Source organism: Sinocyclocheilus rhinocerous, unplaced genomic scaffold, assembly GCF_001515625.1.
Source record: "Sinocyclocheilus rhinocerous isolate Xijiao unplaced genomic scaffold, SAMN03320098_v1.1 scaffold1889, whole genome shotgun sequence".
Lineage (NCBI taxonomy): Eukaryota > Metazoa > Chordata > Actinopteri > Cypriniformes > Cyprinidae > Sinocyclocheilus > Sinocyclocheilus rhinocerous.
In genome coordinates, this window is record NW_015647058.1 from 231917 (window position 1) to 255780 (window position 23864).

General features: G+C 36.8%; 2 protein-coding genes across 2 annotated transcripts in view; both read left to right on the forward strand.

Annotated features, from left to right (window-relative positions):
- Window positions 1–552: 552 nt before the first annotated feature.
- LOC107708649 (calsenilin-like) lies at window positions 553–19717 on the forward strand. Its single transcript, XM_016512946.1, has 9 exons — window positions 553–647; window positions 6956–7136; window positions 14461–14463; window positions 17941–18065; window positions 18160–18229; window positions 18696–18766; window positions 19080–19187; window positions 19260–19364; window positions 19670–19717. Exons 1-9 carry the CDS (start codon window positions 642–644, stop codon window positions 19715–19717), a joined length of 717 nt encoding a protein of 238 aa, XP_016368432.1. The 5' UTR covers window positions 553–641.
- A 1659-nt stretch (window positions 19718–21376) lies between these two features.
- The window catches only part of LOC107708653 (ras association domain-containing protein 2-like), a 5230-nt gene continuing 2742 nt past the window's right edge, over window positions 21377–23864 (forward strand). The window contains exons 1-4 of the mRNA XM_016512948.1: window positions 21377–21950; window positions 22915–23000; window positions 23099–23174; window positions 23250–23401. Of these exons, the coding sequence (XP_016368434.1) occupies window positions 22945–23000; window positions 23099–23174; window positions 23250–23401 (284 nt within the window). The 5' untranslated portion in view covers window positions 21377–21950; window positions 22915–22944. The remainder of the gene's footprint in view (window positions 21951–22914; window positions 23001–23098; window positions 23175–23249; window positions 23402–23864) is intronic.

Below are 23864 nucleotides of genomic sequence, written 5' to 3' on the forward strand. Positions count from 1 at the left end.
AGGGAATATCAGGGGCAGCTGTCACTCTAAAGGACCCCCTTGCATTAACCACCGAATTTTTGGAAGCGAATTTGGAAAGTGAAATAAAATGGACCGAAATTTGCCTGTTGTATATTATACATCGTATTTTTAAACATATTGAATATTTTGGAAGTGAATTCTGGGAGTTGAATATGAATTATTGAATTTTTAATTATGAAAATGTGTGTGAAATATTTTGAATTGAAATATTCACAGCTTAAATAGACAACTATGTTAAATCTCAGGACCTAAAAATGCAAGCCCTAGAAATACAAGGCATTAAAATGCAAGCACTGTTAATGCAATGCATTATTTTTTCAGTTAGTGCTATTCAACGTGCTTTTTTGTTTCAAAGACATATGGCATTATTTTTCTTCCATATATTCAGACTGTCAGTCAAGATCCGATTTTTGTTCATATCCGATTGGAATCCGATCAAAGTGACACGAGCTGTTCCACCGTTCTCTCTCTCTCTCTCTCTCTCTCTCTTTCCATCCTCTGTCATGCTCTTTTCACATCTGCCTACAGAACTATCAGACAGTAATGAGAGCGCGCTTGAACAAGGATCCCTCCGCATTCATTTTTTTAGTCATCAAAACAGACAACCTGAACGTTAGGCTATGCCGGTAAGATGCTGTACCTGAGATGAGGTCAAAGAAAAGATTATAATCTATGTTAGTGATCCATTATTTGATCTCCAACTGATAAAATGTTGTTTTGAGTAGCCTACTATAAATAGAAATAACGCGTTCTGGTAAACGGTTTTGAAACGCAAAGAACCTGACTCTACTATCTATTTATCTTTCTGTGCCTTTTCACTTTGAAAGTGTTTAGAAACTTTAATCCAGTCCGCGTATTCCCAGATAGGCATTTATTTCCGTGCGTTCGGGAATGCTTACATAATTAGTGTTAAACTTTCTGTATTGTGGATTTTTAATCCATCCTCTTCTTTAATGACAGTTACTTTTTCTAACATTGTCTTCAATCACACTTTCTACGAATTTCTGAAGGCTGATTATTCATGGAGTGGGGTCTGTGTGTGTGTGTGTGTGTGTGTGTGTGTGTGTGAGAGAGAGAGAGAGAGAGAGAGAGAGAGAGATTTAAAGTGTATTAAATTATCTTGAGAGGAGCCCTCAGCCATTTTCATCTACAAAGTTTGTTGGATAGTGACTTTTATAACCAGTAATCTAATTATTATGTAACACTGTGCCTTCTTTAGACTACTTTAGAACAGCCTGTGTCAGGAATTTGATATCATGCCCTTCATGTCCTTTGGCTAACGTAATATAAGAGGTTTTGGAGGAAACAGGGAAAAGGGCCAGAAATAAATATTTCAATATCTATACCAAATTACTAATGGTATTTCAGTTAGTTTCTTAGGCCAGTCAAAATCAAAATGAGAGGACTGTAAAGGAATTCTGGGAAATGTTAGCCACGTTTGCTTTTAATATTTCATATTATTGCATATCCCCACCAATCTGGTGAAATTTATACTGTAGTTGCATACACAAATACTCTATTATCCACTTAAACATAGATGTGCCAGACAAGAAAACAGCATAGACACAGATGACCTTTGGCAAAGGAAGAGTGTTCGTATCTCTGTTGCTTGTGACTGTCGTTTTCAATTGACACTTTGATAGATTAAAACAGGGCTGTTCAATTCCATTCCTGGAGGGCCACAAGACAGAAAGTTTAGTTCCAACCCTAATTTAACACATCCAAACCAGCCAATCAAGGTTTTCAGGATTGCTTGATTATAGCATGGAGGTGTGTTTGATTTGGGGATTAGGGTTAGAGTTAAACTCTGTGAGTTTGTTATCCTCCAGGAATGGAAATCAATAGCCCTGATTTAAAGCTTGCCCTCCATTGAAGAATTTGTTCTCCTGGAACACCCAGTAACCAGTATTTGGTGAGTTAGCAGGAATATTTTCTTTTCTTGGTGTTGAAGATTTTTTCAAAATGAGAAACCAGAGGTATGTTTACAGTTTGAAATCATTTTGTACTGTTATTTTTTTAAAATCCAGCTGCAGTGCACAAAATATATTTTTTGAAAATGAGCCAGGTTTGTGTTTCCTATGTTTCTATTTTGACCTTTAGCCAGTTATTTAAAGCAAGCATTGTATTGCTGGAATAGCAAAATGTGACACTTGCATGACATAAAAAGTATACAGTTGGCTCATCTTGGCCAACTCCATGGCATCCTTGTCTATTTGATCATTGTACTTAACAGACAAAGGAAGAGGAGGAAGGAAATTAGCTTCTTCTTGAGATGCAGCTTACACTGGGGGCCTCTGTTTCTAAACTGATGAAATGTTGCCTCTCCGCACTGGTAGACTGTTTTAAAATTCAAACACAACATAACTCTAAGTAGTATTTAATAATTCAGTAAACATTTTGCCAAATTCTAAACAAGAACATTTCTTACTCTCTGGTCTCTGAGAATCTGTCACGAGAACGAGAAACACCCAAAGTACAGCCCAAAGGCAACATCATTGGGTGGGCAGCGAACAAGAGGACTGATTGTCTGTCACTGTTGGGATTTAGACTGTGAACGTGTGCACATTTTGAAGGTGTTGGAAAGAAGATTTTCCCAGACCCCAGACATTTAAGGGGTCATGAACTGAGAAATCTAAATTCCCTTGATCTTTTCACATATAAAAGGTCATTGTACTATAAAACATCCTGTAAGTTTCAGAGCTCAAAACTTTGTCATTAGTCTAAAAATAGCTTATATTGAATCTGCCAAAACTACAGGTTGTGCAATGTGCCACTTTATGACGTAATAGTGTGGCTAAACCCCACATCCGCAGAAGAAGATCAACACCTGCTTCTACATCGCTGCCTGTTTAGCCCCGCTCACCGATTCGCACATAGTGCAAACAACAGGGTAAAGACGGTTCCGAAGACAACAAAACGCTGTGCAGTGCCAAGTTGTGGAAAAACACAGTCTTTGCATTGCCTTCCTTCTGATCCCAACGTTAGGAAAGAGTGGATGAACTTTATTTTTAATGAAGATCAAGAGCCCGTCAGTAAGAACTTGGTCCTTTGTTCACTTCATTTTATCGCAGCTTCGTTTACAAACAAGGCACAATTCGACACAGGATTTTCAAAAAGATTGAAACTAAAAGACGATGCAGTGCCGACTATATTTGATCAGACAGTAATGAAAATTATTATGTTTTTTATGTAAAAATCTTAATAACATTATAAATTGACCTCAGAGAACAGTACAAAATAACAAAAAGGGCAGTTTATGACCACTTTAACCATGGAGAGGTTCGCTCCCTCCTCAAGAGGTAGATCCCAAAATATCCAAGAGCACCTGGAGAGCCACCAGCAGACAACCAGATGCTGTCTGTCACAGCAGCTGAAGTAAAAAGGACTCTGTAAGGCCGCTGACCCAGATGGCATCCCTGGCTGGATGCTGAAAGGATGCTCGACCCAGCTGACTGATGTCCTTACAGACATCTTTAACATCTTACTATCACAAATTGTGGTCCCAATATGCTTCAAAACTGCCAACATTATCCCTGTGCCAAAGAAATCATCAATAACCTGCCTTAATGACTGTGCCTCTGTGGCACTCACACTCATCGTCATGAAATGCTTTAAGCGGCTGGTCATGACTCGTACAAAAACCATCAACCCACCCACACTGGACTTCTTACAGTTTGCTTACAGACACAACCGTTCCACTGTGGATGCCACATCATATCATCCTGGCCCTCTCACACTTGCAGCACAAAGACACTTGGCAAAATGGAGTTCATTGACTTTATCTCAGCATTCAACACCATTAAACCACCGCACTCTGCAACTGGATCCTGGACTTCTTGACTGACAGAACTCAGGCAGTAGGGGTCTGCGAGAATACATTGCACTCTTTCACTCTAAACACCGGTGCCCCTCAGGGCTGTGTTCTCAGCCGCGTACTGTTTACGCTACTCACTCATGACTGTGTTGACCAACATCAGAGCAACCACATCATCAAGTTTGCTGGTGACACAACAGTGGTGGGCCTTATCACACACAACAACGAGACAGTGTACAGAACGTGTGAGAGACCTTGAGCTGTGGTGCAGTGACACAGTCTGTCTCTTTACGTCAGCAAGACAAAAGAGAATATTGTTGACTACAGGAGTCCCCTGCAACTCATCTCTCTCTGCACATCAATGGTGAACTTGGTTGGGGACCACTGCTCTAGAATAATTTCAGATAGCGTTGTTCTGAAGTCTGCTCAGATAGTGTTGCTCTATAATCTACTCAGATAGTGCTGCTCTAGAATAATTTCTGATAGTGTTTCTCTGAAGTCTGCTCAGCTTGTGTAGCTCTATAATCTGCTTGGATAATGTTGTTCTCGAATAATTTCAGATAGTACTGCTCTGAAGTCTGCTCAGCTAGTGCCGCTCTGCAATCTGCTCAGATAGTGCTGCTCTAGAATAATTTAAGAAGTGCTGCTCTGTAGTCTGATCAGCTAGTGTCGCTCTATAATCTGCACGAATATTGCTGCTCTAGAATAAATTCAGATAGCACTGCTCTGAAGTCTGCTCAGCTAGTGTCGCTCTACAATCTGCTCAGATAGTGCTGCTCTAGAATAATTTAAGAAGCGCTGCTCTGTCGTCTGCTCAGTTTATGTTGCTCTATAATCTGCCCGGATAGCGCTGCTCTAGAATAATTTCAGATAGCGCTGCTCTGAAGTCTGCTCAGCTAGTGTCGCTCTACAATCCGCTCAGATAGTGCTGCTCTAGAATAATTTCAGACAGCGCTGCTGTGAAGTCTGCTCAGCTAGTGTCGCTCTAAAATCTGCCCGGATAGCGCTGCTCTACAATAATTTCAGATAGCATTGCTCTGAAGTCTGCTCAGCCAGTGTCGCTCTATAATCTTCCCAGATAGTGCTTCTCTGAAGTCTGCTCAGCTGGCGTCGCTCTACAATTAGCTCAGTGCTGCTCTAGAATAATTTCAGATAGCGCTGTTCTGAAGTCTGTTCAGCTAGTTTTTCTCTATAACCTGTTGGATAGTGTTGTTCTAGAATAATTTCAGTGATGCTCTGAAGTCTGATCAGCTAGTGTTGCTCTATAATCTGTTCAGATAGTGATGCTCTAAAATAGACTGTTAAACAGTTGCTCAACTTGTGTTGGTTCTCAAGCCTGCTCAACTAGTACTGCACTTGTTTCTACTCAGGTACAATTCATTTTTCTGTAAAGCACTCTGACCACTATGAATGAAATGTGCTATAAATAAACTTGTCTTGCCTTGCTTTGGTTAGGTGCTCTATTGTGATTTCCTGTGTAGTCACATTGTTGTGTACTCACTCAATCCAACAGCAGTTGATGTATTGAAAGTTCACTCTGGTAGAGGTCAAGACAAAGGGATTGAGCTGATTAAAGGTTGTAAAGTTGCTGCTAGATAGGCAACAATAAATCTGCAACCTTTATAGGCAAGAATCACCATCACTCTCACCAAAATCACTTGTATGTCATGTTGCTCTGTTTTCTCTTGTACCAGTGCAGTGCCACTGACGCAGCTACCCTGGTGTTCCTGTGGGGATATCAAGGACTGTTTATGTGGAAGGTGCCGTATGTGGTTGTTTGGGACAGGTTGAGCAGTCACAGTGGTCAAGCCAGAGATTAATTGGAGCCTGCTATGTTGACATTGCTTACCGTACACGATACACTCGACTGACTCACTATTGTCATGTCAATAATGCAGCAGGTGCCAAGGTCTGTAGGTGACAACATGACAGTCCAGCACAAATACACACATGCCCACATGACATTGAGCATTGTTATCAACAAAATCCCAGTAAAACACACAAATACAGTCAGGAAAGAAACAGTCTTGCCCTCTGCAATGAATTTTCTGGTGTGATTATGTAACACTCCCCACTGCCTGCCTGTCAGGGCAGATGTGTTGTGAAGTAAATTAGTGCTTGTAGGTATTTACAACTCTGAAATACTTAAATTCTGTGTATTTTTGGAGAATTAAAAATGTTCTTTGTACTTCTTTCGGTGAGTAATACAAATGTTCTTTCATGGCAGTATTTAACACATGCAGGCCCTCAAAAATGATGCTGGCCCCTGATGTTGTATTGATGCTGTTTTTAGGGAGGTTGAATTATTTAGTAATGCTCTAAATGTTCAGAGCAAAGCTTACTGTCTTTTCATATTCAAATAAGAACAAGAAAAAAAGTAAGGGCCCTCACAGGATTCCTCATTTCATTCAAGATGAACAATACTTTGCACATGCAAGCAAATTCTCACAGATATGTGCATTTCTATGAGGACAAGCGCATTTTTGAAGGCGTGTTGAATATTTTTCTTTAAAGCTGCAATTCCTTAGACACTTTCCTCACTCTTACTTTTATATTTTTACTCATTTTATTTCTAGGTCTATATCTCTTTGAGCACATGTCTCTCACCTTACTCATCTTTGATGTGTTTGTCATTTCTGTGTTGCTGATAGTAGAACCGTCTGTGGGTGGCTGGGGAGCATTGTAACAAGTCACGAGTTGCAATGCCATCAGTTTAACCAATTAAAAATTAACTACAGGGATAAAATCCCCACCATCCTGATGTGACAATGGAAGTTGTAGGAATCTGTGTAAAATATAAAGGATTTAGTTGACACTGTTTTGAAGTAAGAAAGAAAAATGTTACATCGGGTTCATAATTTGATTTATGATCATGTTAATGAATGTTAAATGATAGAACTGGTATTATCAGAATCAGCTTCTCCTGTTTAATTTGATATGTAACATCTGCAAAAAAAATGTATTTACATGTTTTACTAAACTAAAAATAACATGTCTAAGCAGACAGTGAGGGCTGTAACAACAGTACATTCAAAGACATGGTATTCTGTGTGAACTACTTGACTTGCTTTTAAGATCTGTGCTCTTTTAATGTGTTTTCTCATTGGCTATGTCCTCCAGGCAGATGGACAGAAGGGCGTCGATGGAGGTATGCTGCCTGATGCCAACGGGCGGGACGAGGACCCCAGCGGGCAGAAGGAGAGTGACAGGAAGTGGCAGAAGCCGCACATCTCCCGCAAGTCCCTGATGAAATGCTGTCTGGTCAAATGGATCATCGCCAGTGCGGCGCCCCAGGGCTCAAGTATGACTCACCCACAATCCTTGAGTTTTCCACAAGTAAAAAGACTTTATTGTCCCATTTATGTGCGCTTGGCTCATATAGCATCACTCAAATCAAGACATGACTTGAAGGTAGCATATGCTCCACTCCGGGTTTTTCCATTCTTGCTCCTTACTCAGTGGTGAACAAAAAGCTGCTCCAAATGATCTGAGAAAAAACACAGGCTTTAAAAAACACTCCTTGCTCCATTCAAAATCACACAATTCCACGCTAGCTTCCGATTGTGCTGTTAACACAAGCAAGCGATACAAACCCTGAAATGCTCACCAGCTGTTATATCCTATATCAGCACTTGTGGACCAGTCGAATTAGACTAAATAAACATACGGTATATGAATTTGATTGGTCAAGCAGCATTCCACGAGAGTGCTGATATTATAGTCCAACACTGTTTTCCACTGAATTTTTCACTCGTCCTTTGTTGTTGTTGATGTTGCAGAAATACAGTCATTAGTGGTGTTTTTTTTTATTCATTCATTGATTCATTTAAAAATGTGGGTTCATTCAGGAATGAAACAAGTGACTGTCTCACTGAATCATTCAGAAAATATGTTTAAACCAAAAACAATCAATTCTGCTATGATTATCATTAACAAAATGTTATAAAGCTTGCACACATTATTTTGCTTTCTTTTCTTTTCTTTTCTGGAAAAAAAAATCATTAGATTAGTCACAGGTAAAGTTATTTTAATATTTAATTAATAGGTTTAACAAAGCAAATTCAAAGCAAAAACTGTTTCTATTTTAATTTATTTTAAAAAGTAATTTATTCCTGTGATGCAAAGCTGAATTTTCAGTGTCACATATAATCCTTCAGAAATCATTCTAATATGCCGATTTGACGCTCAAGAAGCATTTTTTATTATTATCAGTGTTTAAAAACTGCTTAATATTTTTGTGGAAACCATGATAAGTTTTTTTAAGATTCTTTGATGAATAGAAAGTTCTGAAAAACATTTATTTGAAATAAGAAATCTTTTGTAACATTATAAATATCTTTATAGTCATTTTTGATTAATTTAATGCATACTTGCTGAATAAAAGTATTAATTTCTTTCAAAAAAAAAAAACTTTTGAATGGAAGTATGTACTATATAACCTACAACTCTATATAGCACATACTGTGTACTGTCTAACATAGGGCTGCTGCTGCTTAAGGCGCAACACTGTTCAGCAACACTGCCTGACAAGACACTCAACCTGATGTCATATTTTCCTGTTCTTACAGCATCGCTCTCTCCCTCCTCATCTATTTTTACTTTCATCCTCTTTCACTGATCCTCCCCCTTCTGCCCCTCTCTCAATAATATTCTGATGTTTTAGTTAATTATCTCTCTGTAATAACCGAGAGATGTTTTAGTGTGTGTTATATGCAGAGTTTGTGCTGCATTTAATATGTGTCAGACCGCTCAGGGACCGTGTGAGGGGACAGTGTGTGTCTGAGCTGCAACATCCGGTGTAAATAATTGACAGAGCACTTCTGTGTGTGCAGACAGTGAGTAATGTAGTGTGCGTGTGTACCCTGCAGGGCTGAGACCCCAGTTCACTTTCATCCCTCCATCCTATCAGCATTTCTTGTAGCCTGTAGTGTCATCTAGTTTTCTTTTTCTATATTCAGACAAGCCTTTGGCCCTTGCTTGGGCTCTTTATCAAAAAATCCTCAAATTGATTTTCTTGATGTCATTTCTACAGTCTGTTTATATGCATTTAAAATAAGATATTTGTAAATTATTTTATTTCTTGTTCATTTTTAGAGGCTCCCTGGACCAGCAACCAAAATAACATACTGCTGAATCAGGTGCAAAAATATGACTCTGCTTCACTTTTTCAAGCAAACCATCTGGGACTCCAGACAGCCTCAAAAAGTTTGTCTTTGTGCAAGTGAAATAAAGAGTGACTGGAGGTTTTTAAAATCAGGTTGTTTGTCAATTACTTTCTCATTACTTAAGCCTTTAAATAAGAGCATGAAATGCTTTTTGTGAGCCCAGCATTTAGGAAGGCACAGGATTTTGAGCAGTGAGGAGCGCTACATCTCATTTGAAGTAATCCACTAAAACTAAATAAGCACAAAATGTTCCATTTAAATGCTATGACATGCATAATTAGAAATGAACTTAATTTAATTAGCAGTTGAACCTAGAGTTTATCCATTTAGGTTACACATCATTTGAAATATTCATTCTGATTGGTTAATTTTTACTAATCAGGGAAGTCTTGCCCTTATGCTCTCAGACAAAAATGTGTTAAAATTGTACCTTTAGGGGTACAACAGCTTGTCACTGGGGCAGTACCCTCAACGGGACAACTTTGTACCTTACTTACCCTAAAGGGTTCATACAGTATAAGTGCATAATACTACCTTAAGGGTACATATTACTATTCTAAGGTACTAATATGCACACTTTGAGGGTACTGACAAGCTGTTGTACCCCTATAGGTAAAATTTTTGCACATTTTTCTCTGACAGTGTATATAATATACTATACACCACTAAGAAGAATGCTACTTGGTTTTATAGAAATAATAGTAGTGTGTTTTTGAAGAATGGGCAAACATGAAAATGTAACTCAGAAAAGAAAGAGATGCCAGAGGTGGCAAAAATTCAGAATAGATCAGGGCAAAAAACCAGGACAGAATCCCAAGTAGTCAAAGTCCAGCTGAACTCCACTGACTTCAGTTGTTTCCCTCTGTACTTTAGTGTGAGCCCAACAGATGGCAGTGTGCCTTTGAAGATGGCAAATATGGAGAGCTTTCATGAATACAATTACCTTAGGCTGTGAGTGTAGCAAAATGCTATATAAACTAGTGTAACTAGTGAAAATTCAAGTTCTTTACATGATCATGTCAGAACAAAGTTAGTAAGCATATGTTCCATTTCACGAGTTCACGCTTACATATAATTAGCTGAAGTATGGTAATGCATATTTGGCGTGCTGTCCGGGGAAGGGCTCCGAGCTCGGGAATGGCCCGAACCTAGCGTACCCCCCGTATCAGTGTTGCCAACTGCTTTCAATTGAAAGTAGCTAAAACTGGTAGCTAAATGTCACTAGATTATATCACAATGGCAAATTCACTGATCTATATAAAGATGAATATAGATCAGTGGGCAAGATGAGAACTTAGATAAGGTTTGTCCAAGAAGTTGCTATATTTGTCCCTAAACTTTTGAAAAAAGTCTCAAAAGGGGCGGGGAAGTCGCTAAATCTAGCTACAAAGTAGCTAAATTGGCAACACTGCCCCATATAAGTGTAGTATGAAGATGGGGCGGAGGAGGGATGCTGATAAACCATCAATGGATAGAGGTAAGTCAGCTGTATTTATGCCATGGTGTTGATTAACTTGAGTGCGCTCCACCTGTGTTAATTAGGCTAAGTATCTCACTCCTCCTGAACCTTGTTAATAAAACATCATGTATTGTTTGATTTTTGCCTTCAGTGCCTTGCTTGACATAGTTTCCCAGTGTGCATGTGATTTATTGTATTCAGTTCACCTGTTGTCTATTAATTAGCCTATTAGTCTTCATTTGGTTTAGTATTTATAGTCCCATGTTTCCAGAGTTTGATGACCTACCGGGTTCAGACAACACGATATTTTTGTCAGTCACGATAGTCACTGTGTCAGATTACACAATTTTGATTCCTAAAATCTTGTCATGTCGTGGACAAGATACATGTCAGACTACACCTTGCTTCCCGACCATTCATCGCGTGCTGTCTTTAACGGTGATGTCATCGAGAAGGCAGAACTAGTGACTGACTTCCGAAAACAAGAGTGTAAACATTGCTGAAGCGCTTCCGCTATAGTTCGCCAGCATTTTTCTTTCTTTGTTCTGTCGTGGTAGTCCCTTGATGACACCACATACAGGCAGGAGTACTGTTGCCACCAGTGTTGCCAATTTAGCTACTTTGTAGCTAGATTTAGCGACTTCCCCGCCCCTTTTGAGACTTTTTTTCAAAAGTTTAGGGACAAATATAGCAACTTCTTGGACAAACCTTATCTAAGTTCTCATCTTGCCCACTGATCTACGTTCATCTATATATAGATCAGTGAATTTGCCATTATGATGTCATCTAGTAACATTTAGCTACCAGTTTTAGCTACTTTAAATTGAAAGCAGTTGGCAACACTGACTGTGAGTCAAATCATGGCATCTTCGCTCGTCATATGCACAAAACATGTCCTCCTCCATCTCATAATTCCACCCAGCAGCACCATCATCTCTTTTTCGTTTTGCCATGTTTGAAACCTGTGTGTGAAAGCACTTCTGTGCTGCTATTGGTCAACGTCACCATTGTGACAGAACTCGTCGTGGACGACGGAAAAAAAATGAAACACGCTAGTCTTTCTGTCGTGATGTCGTGAAGCAACGCAGATGCGGAATTGGTTGTCGTCCACTATGACACGCTACACGTGCTGAAATGATGGAATCTTGCGTCCCGACACCCATTGTCGTTTACTAATCCCCACGACACCCTACGTCAAGCAAATCGTGGCAATATCGGGCTAAAATCGTGTAGTCTGAACCGGGCATAACGTTGTTTTGGATGTTGCAAGCCTGTTTCTCTGTATTCCTTGTGTAAGTTAGATTAAAGGCTGTTTTCTTTGTTATTCCGTCTTTGTGAGCTCTGATTTGCAACATTCCGTGACACCTACCAGGTTTATCATCAGTATATATTTGTTTTAAGAATTTATAGTTTTTTTTAGCAATGATTTAAGAAATTGATCAAATGTGACAGTTAAGACACTTATAATGTTACAAAAGATTGGTTTCTAATAAACTTTCAATAAATCCTGAAAGAAATGTATCACAATTTCCAAAAAATAGTAGGCAACACAACTGTTTTCAACATTGATAATAGTAAGTCAACACATTAGAATGATTTCTGAAGGAAGACTGGAGGAATGGCTGCTGAAAATTCAGCATTGCATCACAGGAATAAATTAAATTTCAAAATATGTTAAAATAGAAAACAATTATTTTAAATTGTAATATTTCACAACATAATATTTCAAAATATAGTTTTTACTGTACTTGTTTTGTCTTTTGTTTTTTTTTACATCAAATAAATGCAAACTTGCAAAGTAAAATACTCAAATTCTTACTGAATCCAAATTTTTAATTGTTTGTATCTGTGTGTCACACACACAGGATATTGATACATCTACATTTTCTATTGCATATTACAGCCACATTCATATGAGCTAATCAGATCTGAGTCCATACATTCATTGAAGCTCTATTTCAGTGGTTCTCAATTCCAGTCTTCGTGACCCCCCGCTCTGCACATTTTGTAAATATGCAGACCGGGGGATCGCCGGGACTGGAATTGAAAACCACTGCTCTATTTCACATAGAGCTCTCCATATTTTCTGAGATATCTCAGATTTCTATTATTTAGAGTCTCCTATTAAATCCCTCAGCAGTGAGACTTGTGTAGTGCAACATTCTATGATGCAATATGCTGACACTTCTTATTGAATGTAGGAAATGTGATTTATTAATGCAATATTACTTGACAACCGCAGAGAAATGCTGACAGTATTATCAGATAAAGGTAGAATTCATTAAAGGGGTCATATGATGCTGCTAAAAAGAACATTATTTTGTGTATTTGGTGTAATGAAATGTGTTTATGCGGTTTAAAGTTAAAAAAACACATTATTTTCCACACCACATACTGTACATTATTGTTTCTCCTCTATTCGAACGAGCCGTTTTAGGTAGGTGTGGCTAACTCTTAACTTTTATAAAGAATATCTCTTTGGATTTGAGACTTTAGTCTTTGCAACTTTACAGATCTTCTTTATGCACCAAGAGCTTGTAACACTCTAAAGAGAAAGGAAAAAATGAAATCGCATCATATGACCCCTTTAAGTAATCTCGGTGTTCCTGTAGAGATGTTTTTCCTTATTAACAACTATCTGTTTCTGTATTGCTTTGGTTTTATGCGAGTCATATTAATATGTAAATACTTCTCACATTTACATATCGCATAATTCCTGACGTACTTTTCAGGGTGCGTAAATAATTACAGGCAAACTTAAGAACCCAAGATGTCTATAAATAATGCCTCATGTTTGATGTATCATACTCATAGACTATAATGCTGTTTCAGCAACAAGGCCATTAAATTAAGAGCTGCACTGAGTTTTAATCACTTATATGGAGACACTCCCCTGAGATAATATTCACCCTCATGCATACTATAAAGTCTATAATGCATCACTTATGAAAAACATGCACAGCAATTTCCAAATTACATAAAATGAATCCTTCATGGTTCCACGTTATGTTAAATACTACCTTTCAAACTTTTGGGGTGTCAGTAAGTTTTCCTACTTTCTCATGTCAGTCCTTGTACTTGTCTTGCATAAATGTCAACAAATTCTTGTTTGTTTTTTAACTTAATTACTTAAGATATTGAAGCGGAAGTTCAGAGTGTTTTGAATTTAGTTTCTGGCACACCCCAAGGCCCACGTCCTCTCCTCATGTATTGATTTTCCCCTGACTCTCTGATGCCTGTGCCCAGTTTAAACTCATGCATTAATTAGTGCAAACTCATCAGCAGTCATATTTCCCCTCCTGCACTCAGGCCTTTGATGGGTACAGTTTTTCATGTTATCAGTGATTAGTATATCTTCCTTTAAAATTCTGATGCACTATTCTCATATTAATAACAAGGGCTTCCAGTTACAGCATTACATGATATGCTGATTCATTTGTTGAAATTTGCTGGAAAAAGCCATAAAATTATTATTCAAAAGCATAACTGTGAAAGATGAGTAAAACATTTAATAAAGATTCAACTTGGAATAGACAAAATATTGCCTTTAGAGGTCATAAGTTTTTTGTTGTTGTTGTTTTTTTTCTCCATATAATTTCATTAAAATATATCGCTGACTTGCAGTGCATTTCATAGTCAAGGTTGTTCAGTCTGTCTGAGGTAGCATCTCAAGGTATGAATGTCACTTTTTTTAATCTGCATCAGCTTTATAACATTCAAAGTTCACTCTGCTCCTCGGTTTGAACATGCATGAAGCTTTTGGTTTCATGTATCTAGACGGCTGACAAGGAAAGTGAGCAGAAAGGCATGGTCAAGATTTTCACATTGTTTTTACATACATAAAATAGTCATACTGTCCTTCCGCTAATGCATAAACACTTAAGAGCATGTTTGTGAGTGAAGCAGACTGAGGTAGTTATGTCATGATTCTTTATGGATGTTTTAATATTATTGTACAGTAGATGCTGAGGATAGACATTATTAAGCAAGTTTAATTTTAGATGGTCTAGCCGGTACACCAATAGTCTGATTAATGTGACGTACAAAGTGGCTTATCAAATGATTGAAATATACTTTTTTATTGTTTGTTTGTCATATTTTAATGTTATTTATTTACTTGCCGTATTTGTAATTTTATTAATTTATTTATTGATGTAATTTTTAATTTTATTTATCTAATTAAAATATATTTTTATTTATTTTTAAGTAATTTACATTTAATATTTATATTTATTTACATTATATTTTACTGTATTTTTCCTGTCATTTCAATATATTTTGTATATTTTATATTTACAATATTTTTATTTGCTTTATATTTCACTCTATAGATGTCTCCACTTTAGACAAACCATTACAACCTCATAATAACTCTCATTAAACCATTAACAGATATTATTAGATGGTGCTTTGGAATACCTGATTCTGAATCTTGATTCTGTGGTCAGATATTCTTGTGTAATGGCAACTAAACGCTCGTTTTCTCACTACATTGCTTCAGGCAACCGATTTTCCTAAATCTCTACTAGAATCATGTATCTCATATTACTGCGTGGTCTCTTTCTTCTCACATAATTTAATAAGTTGAACTGAAATCAATATTGCTATATCACATTTCATTTATTTATTTGGCAAGTAGCCATGTAATAAGTGGGATAATGTACAGTCAGCCTGTCATTATCACAAAAGAAACCCATTTTAAAGACCCCTTTTGTATGTCCAGGCATATTAATAAAGTATGTAGTTTAGTATCATGCAAATAAATGAATGATGCAGCAGTTCAACTGCATCTAAACATACATTATGGCTGGCTCATCATTGTGCTTTATTGCTAGAGAGATGGAGAGGGAAGAGGGAGTGTCTGTGTCTTGAGATCAGACTCTTTCGGTACTCTATAAGGAATATGTAGGCTGAGGAGGACCATGACGCGCTAGTCTGTGGAGACCAAAGCCACAGGACGTTTCCGTATGCTTGATGTTGTTATAGAGATACATGGATGAGGAAGTGAAGGAATTTGTAACTTAGTGACTTTATTTTAATTTTTACTTTATTTTAAAGGATCCGTAGTGCCGGCATTACTGTACGGTTTACATCTGTGGTCTGTTTATAGCTTAATGCATCAGGAATTCCAGGAATGGACTGTTCCGGGAATGGACCCTGGAGACTTTAAGAACTTGTTGCAGCAGAACCATTGATCAAACAAGATGAGTTGCTTTTCCTAAAATCATTCAGTTGAAATCTAGCATGACCTCTTGACCTTTGTAAATTTTCTTGAAGGAATCGCATAGCTAGTCGCAGTTAGCTCTCAGTGCAATGGCTATTCAGGGTATGGAGCTGTTTGCAGTTGCTGTAGTGATTCTTCTGTTTATAATGGTGCTCAAACAGTTTGGCATCATGGAGCCGCTGTCGCTGGACGGTAAGAACCACCGTATGGTTTTGATGTTGGCCCTAGTTTACTGTAAAAAGGGTAAATGTGTATTAGGAGCTTTTTTTTACCTGACCAAACTCTTAAAATGACTTGCATTGGTGTAACGTGTGGTGTGTACGTGACCATTCAAGAGTTTGAGGTCGGTAAGATTTTTTACTGCTTATGAAATAAGTGTCTTACACTGTAAAAAAAAAATTTTAAAATCTGTGACATTTACGGTAAAATACCGGCAGCTGTGGTTGCCAGAACTTCACCGTAAAAAATATGGTAGCAACATTTTAGGTTTTACAGACTTAACTTAAATTCACAATAAAATACCGTATTTCATTAACTGATGTAATGTTAATAAACCAACATACTGATGTACTAATATCTGTTTTGAACCATTGTACTGCACTGATAACCACCAAAAACTGGTGGTGATGAGAATGTCACATGATGAACCAAAGCTCATCACAAACTGCTTTTCTACGAGCTGAGGAGGGCAATACTTATATATAGATGGTGCACAGTGTCATTCACACAAACACTAAACCCCATCATGGTGACACACATGATACTGAAATAATGCAATAAACATTAATTTAACAACATTAGATGTAAGATTAAACTCTAGTGTACACAACTGATAAGATAAAACTAAGAAGAAACATGTTATTTCAACAACAACAAAAAACATCAAATAATATCAAGTAATTACATGTATTCACCGAATATAGTATGGAAACTTACTGTTAACCAGTTAACAGGTTTTTACTGTAACATGTTTACAGTCTTTTACTGTTAAAATCACAATCATTTTTACAGTGTATGCTCGCCAAGGCTGCATTAATTTGATCTAAAGTGCAGTAATAATGTGAGATATTATTACAATTTAAAATAATTGTTTTCTATTTAAATATATATTTTAAAATGTAATTTATTCCTGTGATGCAAAACTGCATTTTCAGCATCATTACTCCAGTCTTCAGTGGCACATGATCCTTCAGAAATCATTCTAATATGCTGATTTGCTGCTCAAAAAACATTTCTTATAACTGATATATTTTCGGGATTCTTTTATGCATAGAAAGTTCAAAAGAACAGCATTTATTTGAAATGGAAATCTTTTGTGATTTAAATATAATGTGTCTATTTGCACTATATGCTCAGTGTACACTAGTCAGGTAGCTTAAAAAATGTGCTGCATGTGGAAACTAAATTAACTGAAAAATTCAAAAAGAACAAGGTGGTAACAACTGCACATAATCTAAGAAGAATACAGCAGCTTTATTCAGAATATGAGGCAATACATTCATTTAATGTCATGCAGTTGTAGTACTGTCCAACTAATGTGTTGTTTTTGCATTGCTTCCTCTTTATTTCTCTCTTATTTCTATATTCTCTAAATCTCTTCCCTTCCCTGTTTATGTTCTCGTATGCCTCATAGATGGTGAGTAAATGTCAGATAGGTCAGCGGTTCTCAACTGGGGGGTTGCAGGTTATTACTAAGGTTGTGGGGGAAAACGATGCTAAAATACAAACAAACATATTTCAGCAAATTTCGTTTCAGTTAATTGCATTTGATATAAATTCTTATTAAAATACTCAACATGTAAATGTCCCAAAACATTACATTCACGTCATACTTTAGCAAGTGTAGGTCTTTTTTACAAGAGTGACAGATTTCAATGTTTCATTTTAAGGGCATTTTTGTATGTTAACCAATTTTGGTGCTTGGTGTTGGGTCACCACTTGACGTCCAATTAAAATTCTGGGCCCTGAAGCAAAACCAGTTGAGAATCACTGATATCGAGCCGTCCTGGTCTCCCGTCCCGCCCCGTCTGTCTCCCCAACAGCTCCTCTTCTGTGGTTTATTTAGTGTCTATTTTTGTCTTCCTCTTTTCAACCCCAAATGTGTGGCTGTTCTTTCACCTGGACACATGCTTTACCTGTTTCCTCCTTTACTGTCCTGTCCTCAGTGCAGCCCAACTGATATCAGTCACTCACCTCCTCCACGGCCCTCCTCTCCCCTCTCTTCCTCATCCTCATCCTCATGCTCTCTCTCTGACAGACAGCACTGACAGTGATCTGGAGTTGGCCATGGTTCGACATCAGCCAGAGGGCTTGGAGCAGCTCCAGGCTCAGACCAAGTTCACTAGGAAGGAGCTGCAGTCGCTCTACAGAGGCTTCAAAAACGTAAGACTCCTTAAAAAGCACAAGTTTGTCACAAGTGAATGTTTCCTTCTTATGTTAGGTTGGGTTATTAAGGTCAAATTATGTTTCTTAATAGGAGTGTCCCAGTGGATTGGTGGATGAGGAGACGTTTAAATCAATCTATTCCCAGTTCTTCCCTCAAGGAGGTAAAGTGATTATCACATTTATCACAACTCTAATTTGGTGGATCTTGATTAGTGTGGATATAATCTTGGTTCAAGTACATTATGTTAGTGGGATGTGCCAGGCATCTACGGGAGAATTTATGTACTATACCTCTAAGGGAATAGCATTAATTAAAATTCTCTCATTGTTCTCAACTTCTCGTTAATTAATTAATTTATTTATTTAATTTGTTATTGTTTTTATTTTATTGTTTTTATTTATTAATGCATTTATTTAACTTTATTTTTAAAACTAAAATAGTTTTAAATGGTTTAAATAGTTTTAGATGTTAGATATTACTCCGCATTTTTGTTTTGTTTTGTTTTTATGACTTGACTCTTATTATAAAATCTATAAAAGTCATAATAAAGAATGAGTAGGTGTGTCCAATTTTTAAGTAATAAAATCCAAATATCAAGAATATAGTCAATCACTTCTTTTTTCTAGATGCAACCACATACGCACACTTCCTTTTCAATGCTTTTGACATGGACCGAAATGGCTCTATTCGTTTTGAGGTAAGGAACATTATTAAAAATTGCAAACCATTTAAAAAAAAATTATAATTTGAAAGACAGCAGCTCAGTGTTATATTACTGTATTCAACTCAAATGTTTATATTCCTGTAAATCAGAAGATTAACAATAATATCAGTCTACTAGATTTATATCAGAGGAACAAAAAAGAGGTTAATTACTACTGTTATTTTTACACTTCCGTCATTAGGTTCAATATCAACAGAACATAAGTGTTAGTCCAACAGATAATCACAACTGACAATATTAAATTTAGTTTTGTTTTTAATCAATTGTAAAATGTGTGTTTTGGCAGGACTTTGTAATCGGCCTGTCTGTTCTGCTTCGAGGTTCTGTGACAGAGAAACTGAGGTGGGCCTTTAACCTGTATGACATTAATAAAGATGGCTACATCACCAGAGAGGTACAAAACACCAGTGTTAACATTGTTACATTAGTACAATTTGTTACCGCGATTAACATTCATTTTCTACAGGAAATGCTGGCTATCATGAAGTCCATCTATGACATGATGGGCAGGTACACCTTTCCTTGTGTAAAAGATGATGCTGCATTTGAACACGTGGAGAAATTCTTCCAGGTAACAAACTTTTAACAGTCCCATAGAAATTATGTCAGCCAGCCATGATCATCTCTGAACTCATGACCCCTTTAAATGCTTTTGTTTTGAAGTCATGTCTAGAAGTATCTGCGGTTGTTCACCATGCATAGACAGAAGCATCAGAGTTAATGTCAGAGAAATGTCAACACTGGACAGATTTATGTTGATACGGAGGCTCTCACTGTCACCGTGTGACAGCCAGACATTTTCTAAACTCTCTCTAACATGAAGCTGTCAGCAACAATCTGTGACTGACGCTTTTCCTGCCTCTGCTGTTTTATTAGGATGAGAACATTATGAGCTCCATGCAGCTGTTTGAGAATGTCATCTAGAGCGCAGCATGAAGTGCAGAATGATCCTCTGGCTCTTTTTCCACATCGACTCTCAGCATCGTTCCATTAGTCCTCAAGCGCTCCACGGGGACTCTCTAGAAACACTTGTGTTTTGTACCTAGGCCTTGCACATCATCTGTAGCATGTGAATGAATATTATGATTGATTGCATTGAATGCTTTAACAACAAGATGTGGGCCGTCTGCGTGTGTCTCAATTTAACCTTAAGCATTCAAGACAGGTTGTAAATGCTCATTTGTATATATGTAGATAAATGAACTTTTGCATATTTGCCTTTTTTTTTTTACAAAGAAATAAAGGCATCTGTGAATAACTCCATGATGTGCATATTTATTTATTATTTCACATAATTTAATAAGTAAATTATGTGAAATTCAAACAAAAATTTAACTATAAAAATACACAGTGAGGCTGTAGTAGAAATGAGGGAAATGCTTTCCTAGCCATTCATTTATTCATGATTGATTGATTGATTGATTGATTGATTGATTGATTGATTGATTGATTGGATGGATGGAAGGAAGGAAGGAAGGAAGGAATATGCTTAAATTCTTCCATTTATTTGCCATGACAAGTTCAACGGTGTGACAGTATTTTCTATGTTAAATAAATATTAAGTAATTAAATATACATTTTAACAAAGAGAGACAAAAATATTATCAGAGATTTGCATTAGTCAAGTACTAATCCAGACAATACATTTTCTTTTTACATTTATTTATTTATTTATTTGGTTTTAATTTGGAAGCTATTTAATTTTGGGCTTAAATTCATACATTTATTTATATTCAATGGTGTGGCACAGTATATTGTTATGTTAAATAAATATTAAGTCATTAAATATACATTTTAACAAAGAGAGATACATGACTTAGCATTAATCCAGCACCAATCTGCACTATTTGTTTATTTTTAATTATTTTAATAATAATAATTATATAATTAATAATTATAATTATTATAATATTATTAACCCTTGTTATTTATTAATTTGGAAGGAATATCTTAAATTCTTCCATGTATTTCCCATGACAAAAAAAGGAACACAAAAAAGTAATTAAATGTGCTATGTTAAATGTGTTAAATGTATTAAATCTGTTTTAACAACGAGTGGCATAAACATTAGAGGTTTGCATTAGATAGTTTGATATTATTCATTTTACAAAATTAAATGTGGCTTAAATGTCCACATTTTTCATTGCTGTATAAACAGTATTACTGTGACCCAGACATCATGAATCAATTTGCAATTATATTAGCTTCCACAAGGTGGCAATGCTGTGCTCAAACCTGCTTGTTACCAGAGGAACAGATGAAAGTTTAAGCAGGAACAAGTGAAAGAAGCCTTTGCATCAATTCAATGTTCCTTCTCTCTCTCTCTATCCTCTTTATTTAGCTCTGGTTTATGAGTCAAAACATACAGTAAAATTGATGCCATTCACATCACAACCTATAAAGCTTCCTCTTTTTCTGGGTCACCAGGTTCCTTAAACACAGAGAAACAATTCAATTCACTATATTAGACGTGCCTCCACAGAATCAAAGCATTGTATTTTGAGAATGAAATACACTTGGTTAAGATTTCAGAAAAAAAGGAAATTCAGTAGAAATTATGCCTTCTGACTCATCCAACACTCACAATAGTTGGATTTTAAAGACTAATATACAAAGATGTTTACATGATGCATATTGCTGTTAATTTCATTTATTTGGTAAGCACATGTTTCTTTTAAGTGAAGAACATTGTGTTCACTAGTCTTGCATTCAAGGGATGGTGTTAACATCTGCCCCAATGGACAATCCACAGGCCTGTTTATGTGCTCGACCAAGTGTGCTTCCTGTCTGGCCCAGCAAACCATTCGAACGTTGGCTATCTGTGCTAGTAATTATCTTGGCGTGCACGTTGAATTGTGGTTGGGGGCAGTGTGTACATACCTGTGGCGTATGGGAGGAAGTCTGACCCGAGTGAAAATAGCTGTGACTTCCTGACTGAACGTTTGCAATGAGGAAGAGTCTTACAGGGAGGGGCAGAGACTACTTTAGCTTGTCAACGACACGCTTTCATCCGCAACACAGCTGTTTTCATGCTGACCAACTGACTTCCAAGACTTCCACGTTTGCTGACTGGTACAGTCACATCATCTGATGTGTGTGCCAGAGTCTGAGTTGATTTCACTGACTTTGCTGGATTCGCGCACGTGCTGCTTGTACAGTAAGTCACCTGCTTTGTCATCTTGACTTTTACAGGTAAATTACCAAATATCAATTCAGATAAACTGACTTACAGTGGATGAAATGTTGGTTTAAAAACTGAATTCAGCTCTCTATACTCTTTCAAAGGTTTCAAAAGGTTTTTTTTTTTTTTTTTTGCAGTGATGCCATAGAAGAACCATTTTTGGTTTCTCAAAGAACCTTTCAGTGAACCGTTCTTAAAAGAACAAGCGTGAAGAACATTTTTTTTTTAATCTAAAGAACCTTTTATGTAATGGAAATGTTCCATTGATGTAAAGGGATAGTTCACCCAAAAAATAAATTTCTGTCATTATTTACTCACCTTCATGTCATTCCAAACCTGTGTGTAGAACATGAAGATATTTAGAAGAATGTTAACCAAACAATGTGTAGACAAAAAAAATCCAATGGAAGTCAATGGTAAACATAACTGTTTGGTTACCAACATTCTTAAGAATATCTTCTCAGAAGAAATACAGTTTTGGAACAACATGAGATTGAGTTAATGGTGACAGTATTTTCATTTCGGGGTGAATTATCACTGTAAAGGTTCTTCATTGAACCATATGCCAATGAAGAACCTATATTTTTAAGTGTGTAAGTGCAAATTCTGTGACGTTATTGCTTGGTTGGGATGTATTAGTCATTTCTTGTTCATTACTTTTGCATCAGCAGTAAAACGGATGGAATATGTCACAGTAAATCATGGTAAAATATAAAATATTTGACCTAAAAGTGTGTTTACAGCCTTTAATAGTTTAACAGTGTGGTGTAGGACAGTTCAGCTCATCTTTTATCCAGCTTGTGTGTTTCTGTGTGTGAAAATCTTGCCTGGAGTCCTTTTGCGATTATGAAGCGAAAAGTCATGAGATTCTCCTTTACTTTTTTCTCTGAGGAGAAGTTTTCGAACATCCTTTTTCAGTTCATCCCTTCACTCTTTACAGGCCTTCCTAGTGTTTTTCTACTGACTCGACATGGACAGTGAGGATCCAGACAAGGTCCAGATTGGCGAAAATAAATTTGTAAGCAAGTAAGTGCATTTTGCTGTGTTACTGCAAGGTTTCTTGCTCTCACCGTTCTCATAAACCTGACTTCCTTTCCTTTTTCCTTTTTTCTTTTTGGTTGCAGGAGCATTCTCCTCTCAACCCTTAACACATACAACCTTTATTACAAAGGAGGAGCCCTACAGTTGAGACACAGAGAGGTTAGTTGGTCAGTTGGTAAATTACAGCTGTTTGTATTGATGCCATATGACATGAGTGTTATGTGATTTTCACAGGAGGAAGGAGAGTTGATCATAGAGGGTTTACTCAATGTTTTTTGGGGCGTGAGGCGGCCAATCAGACTGCAGATGGAGGACGAGAAGGAGGCAGGCAGGTCACGCCCCTCACTAACATCTCTGAGTGCCGAAACGGACATCAACACACTCAAGTCAGATATTACTTCACACTAACCCACAAAGCAGAAGCTGTTACATACAAAACAGTCCTGCACACATTTTTAATGCAAAGAAGGATTAGATATGTATTTTTTATCAAACCGTTTTTGTTTTGATATTTTGAATTATTTCATTTTTATATATATTATTTTTTAAGGGTGCTTTTGGGTTAATGGTTTGGGTTATAGCCTATTTAAGTTTACCTTGACAATATCTGTGAATTACCACAAAAATTAATTTCATGCCTCAGTTTGTAAAAACAATCAAAAACGTGTTCATTGTTTTGCTTTTACAATGGAACTAGAATAAAAATGCACATTTATGTTTGTAGTTTAGAAAGCAGAGCCACAATTATATACTTAACCATTATGTGTTGAACTAATGTGATAGAAATTTTATAAAGCAATAAGCCCCGTGAAGCCGTGGTTTACAGTGAATTTATAACAGCTAAGGGGC

What these genes read in the sequence shown, in the direction of transcription:
- LOC107708649 (XM_016512946.1), top strand. An exon ending in TCTACAGAGGCTTCAAAAAC is followed by an intron (nt 18,066 to 18,159) that starts GTAAGACTCCTT and finishes GTTTCTTAATAG; the next exon opens with GAGTGTCCCAGTGGATTGGT. An exon ending in ATGGCTCTATTCGTTTTGAG is followed by an intron (nt 18,767 to 19,079) that starts GTAAGGAACATT and finishes GTGTTTTGGCAG; the next exon opens with GACTTTGTAATCGGCCTGTC.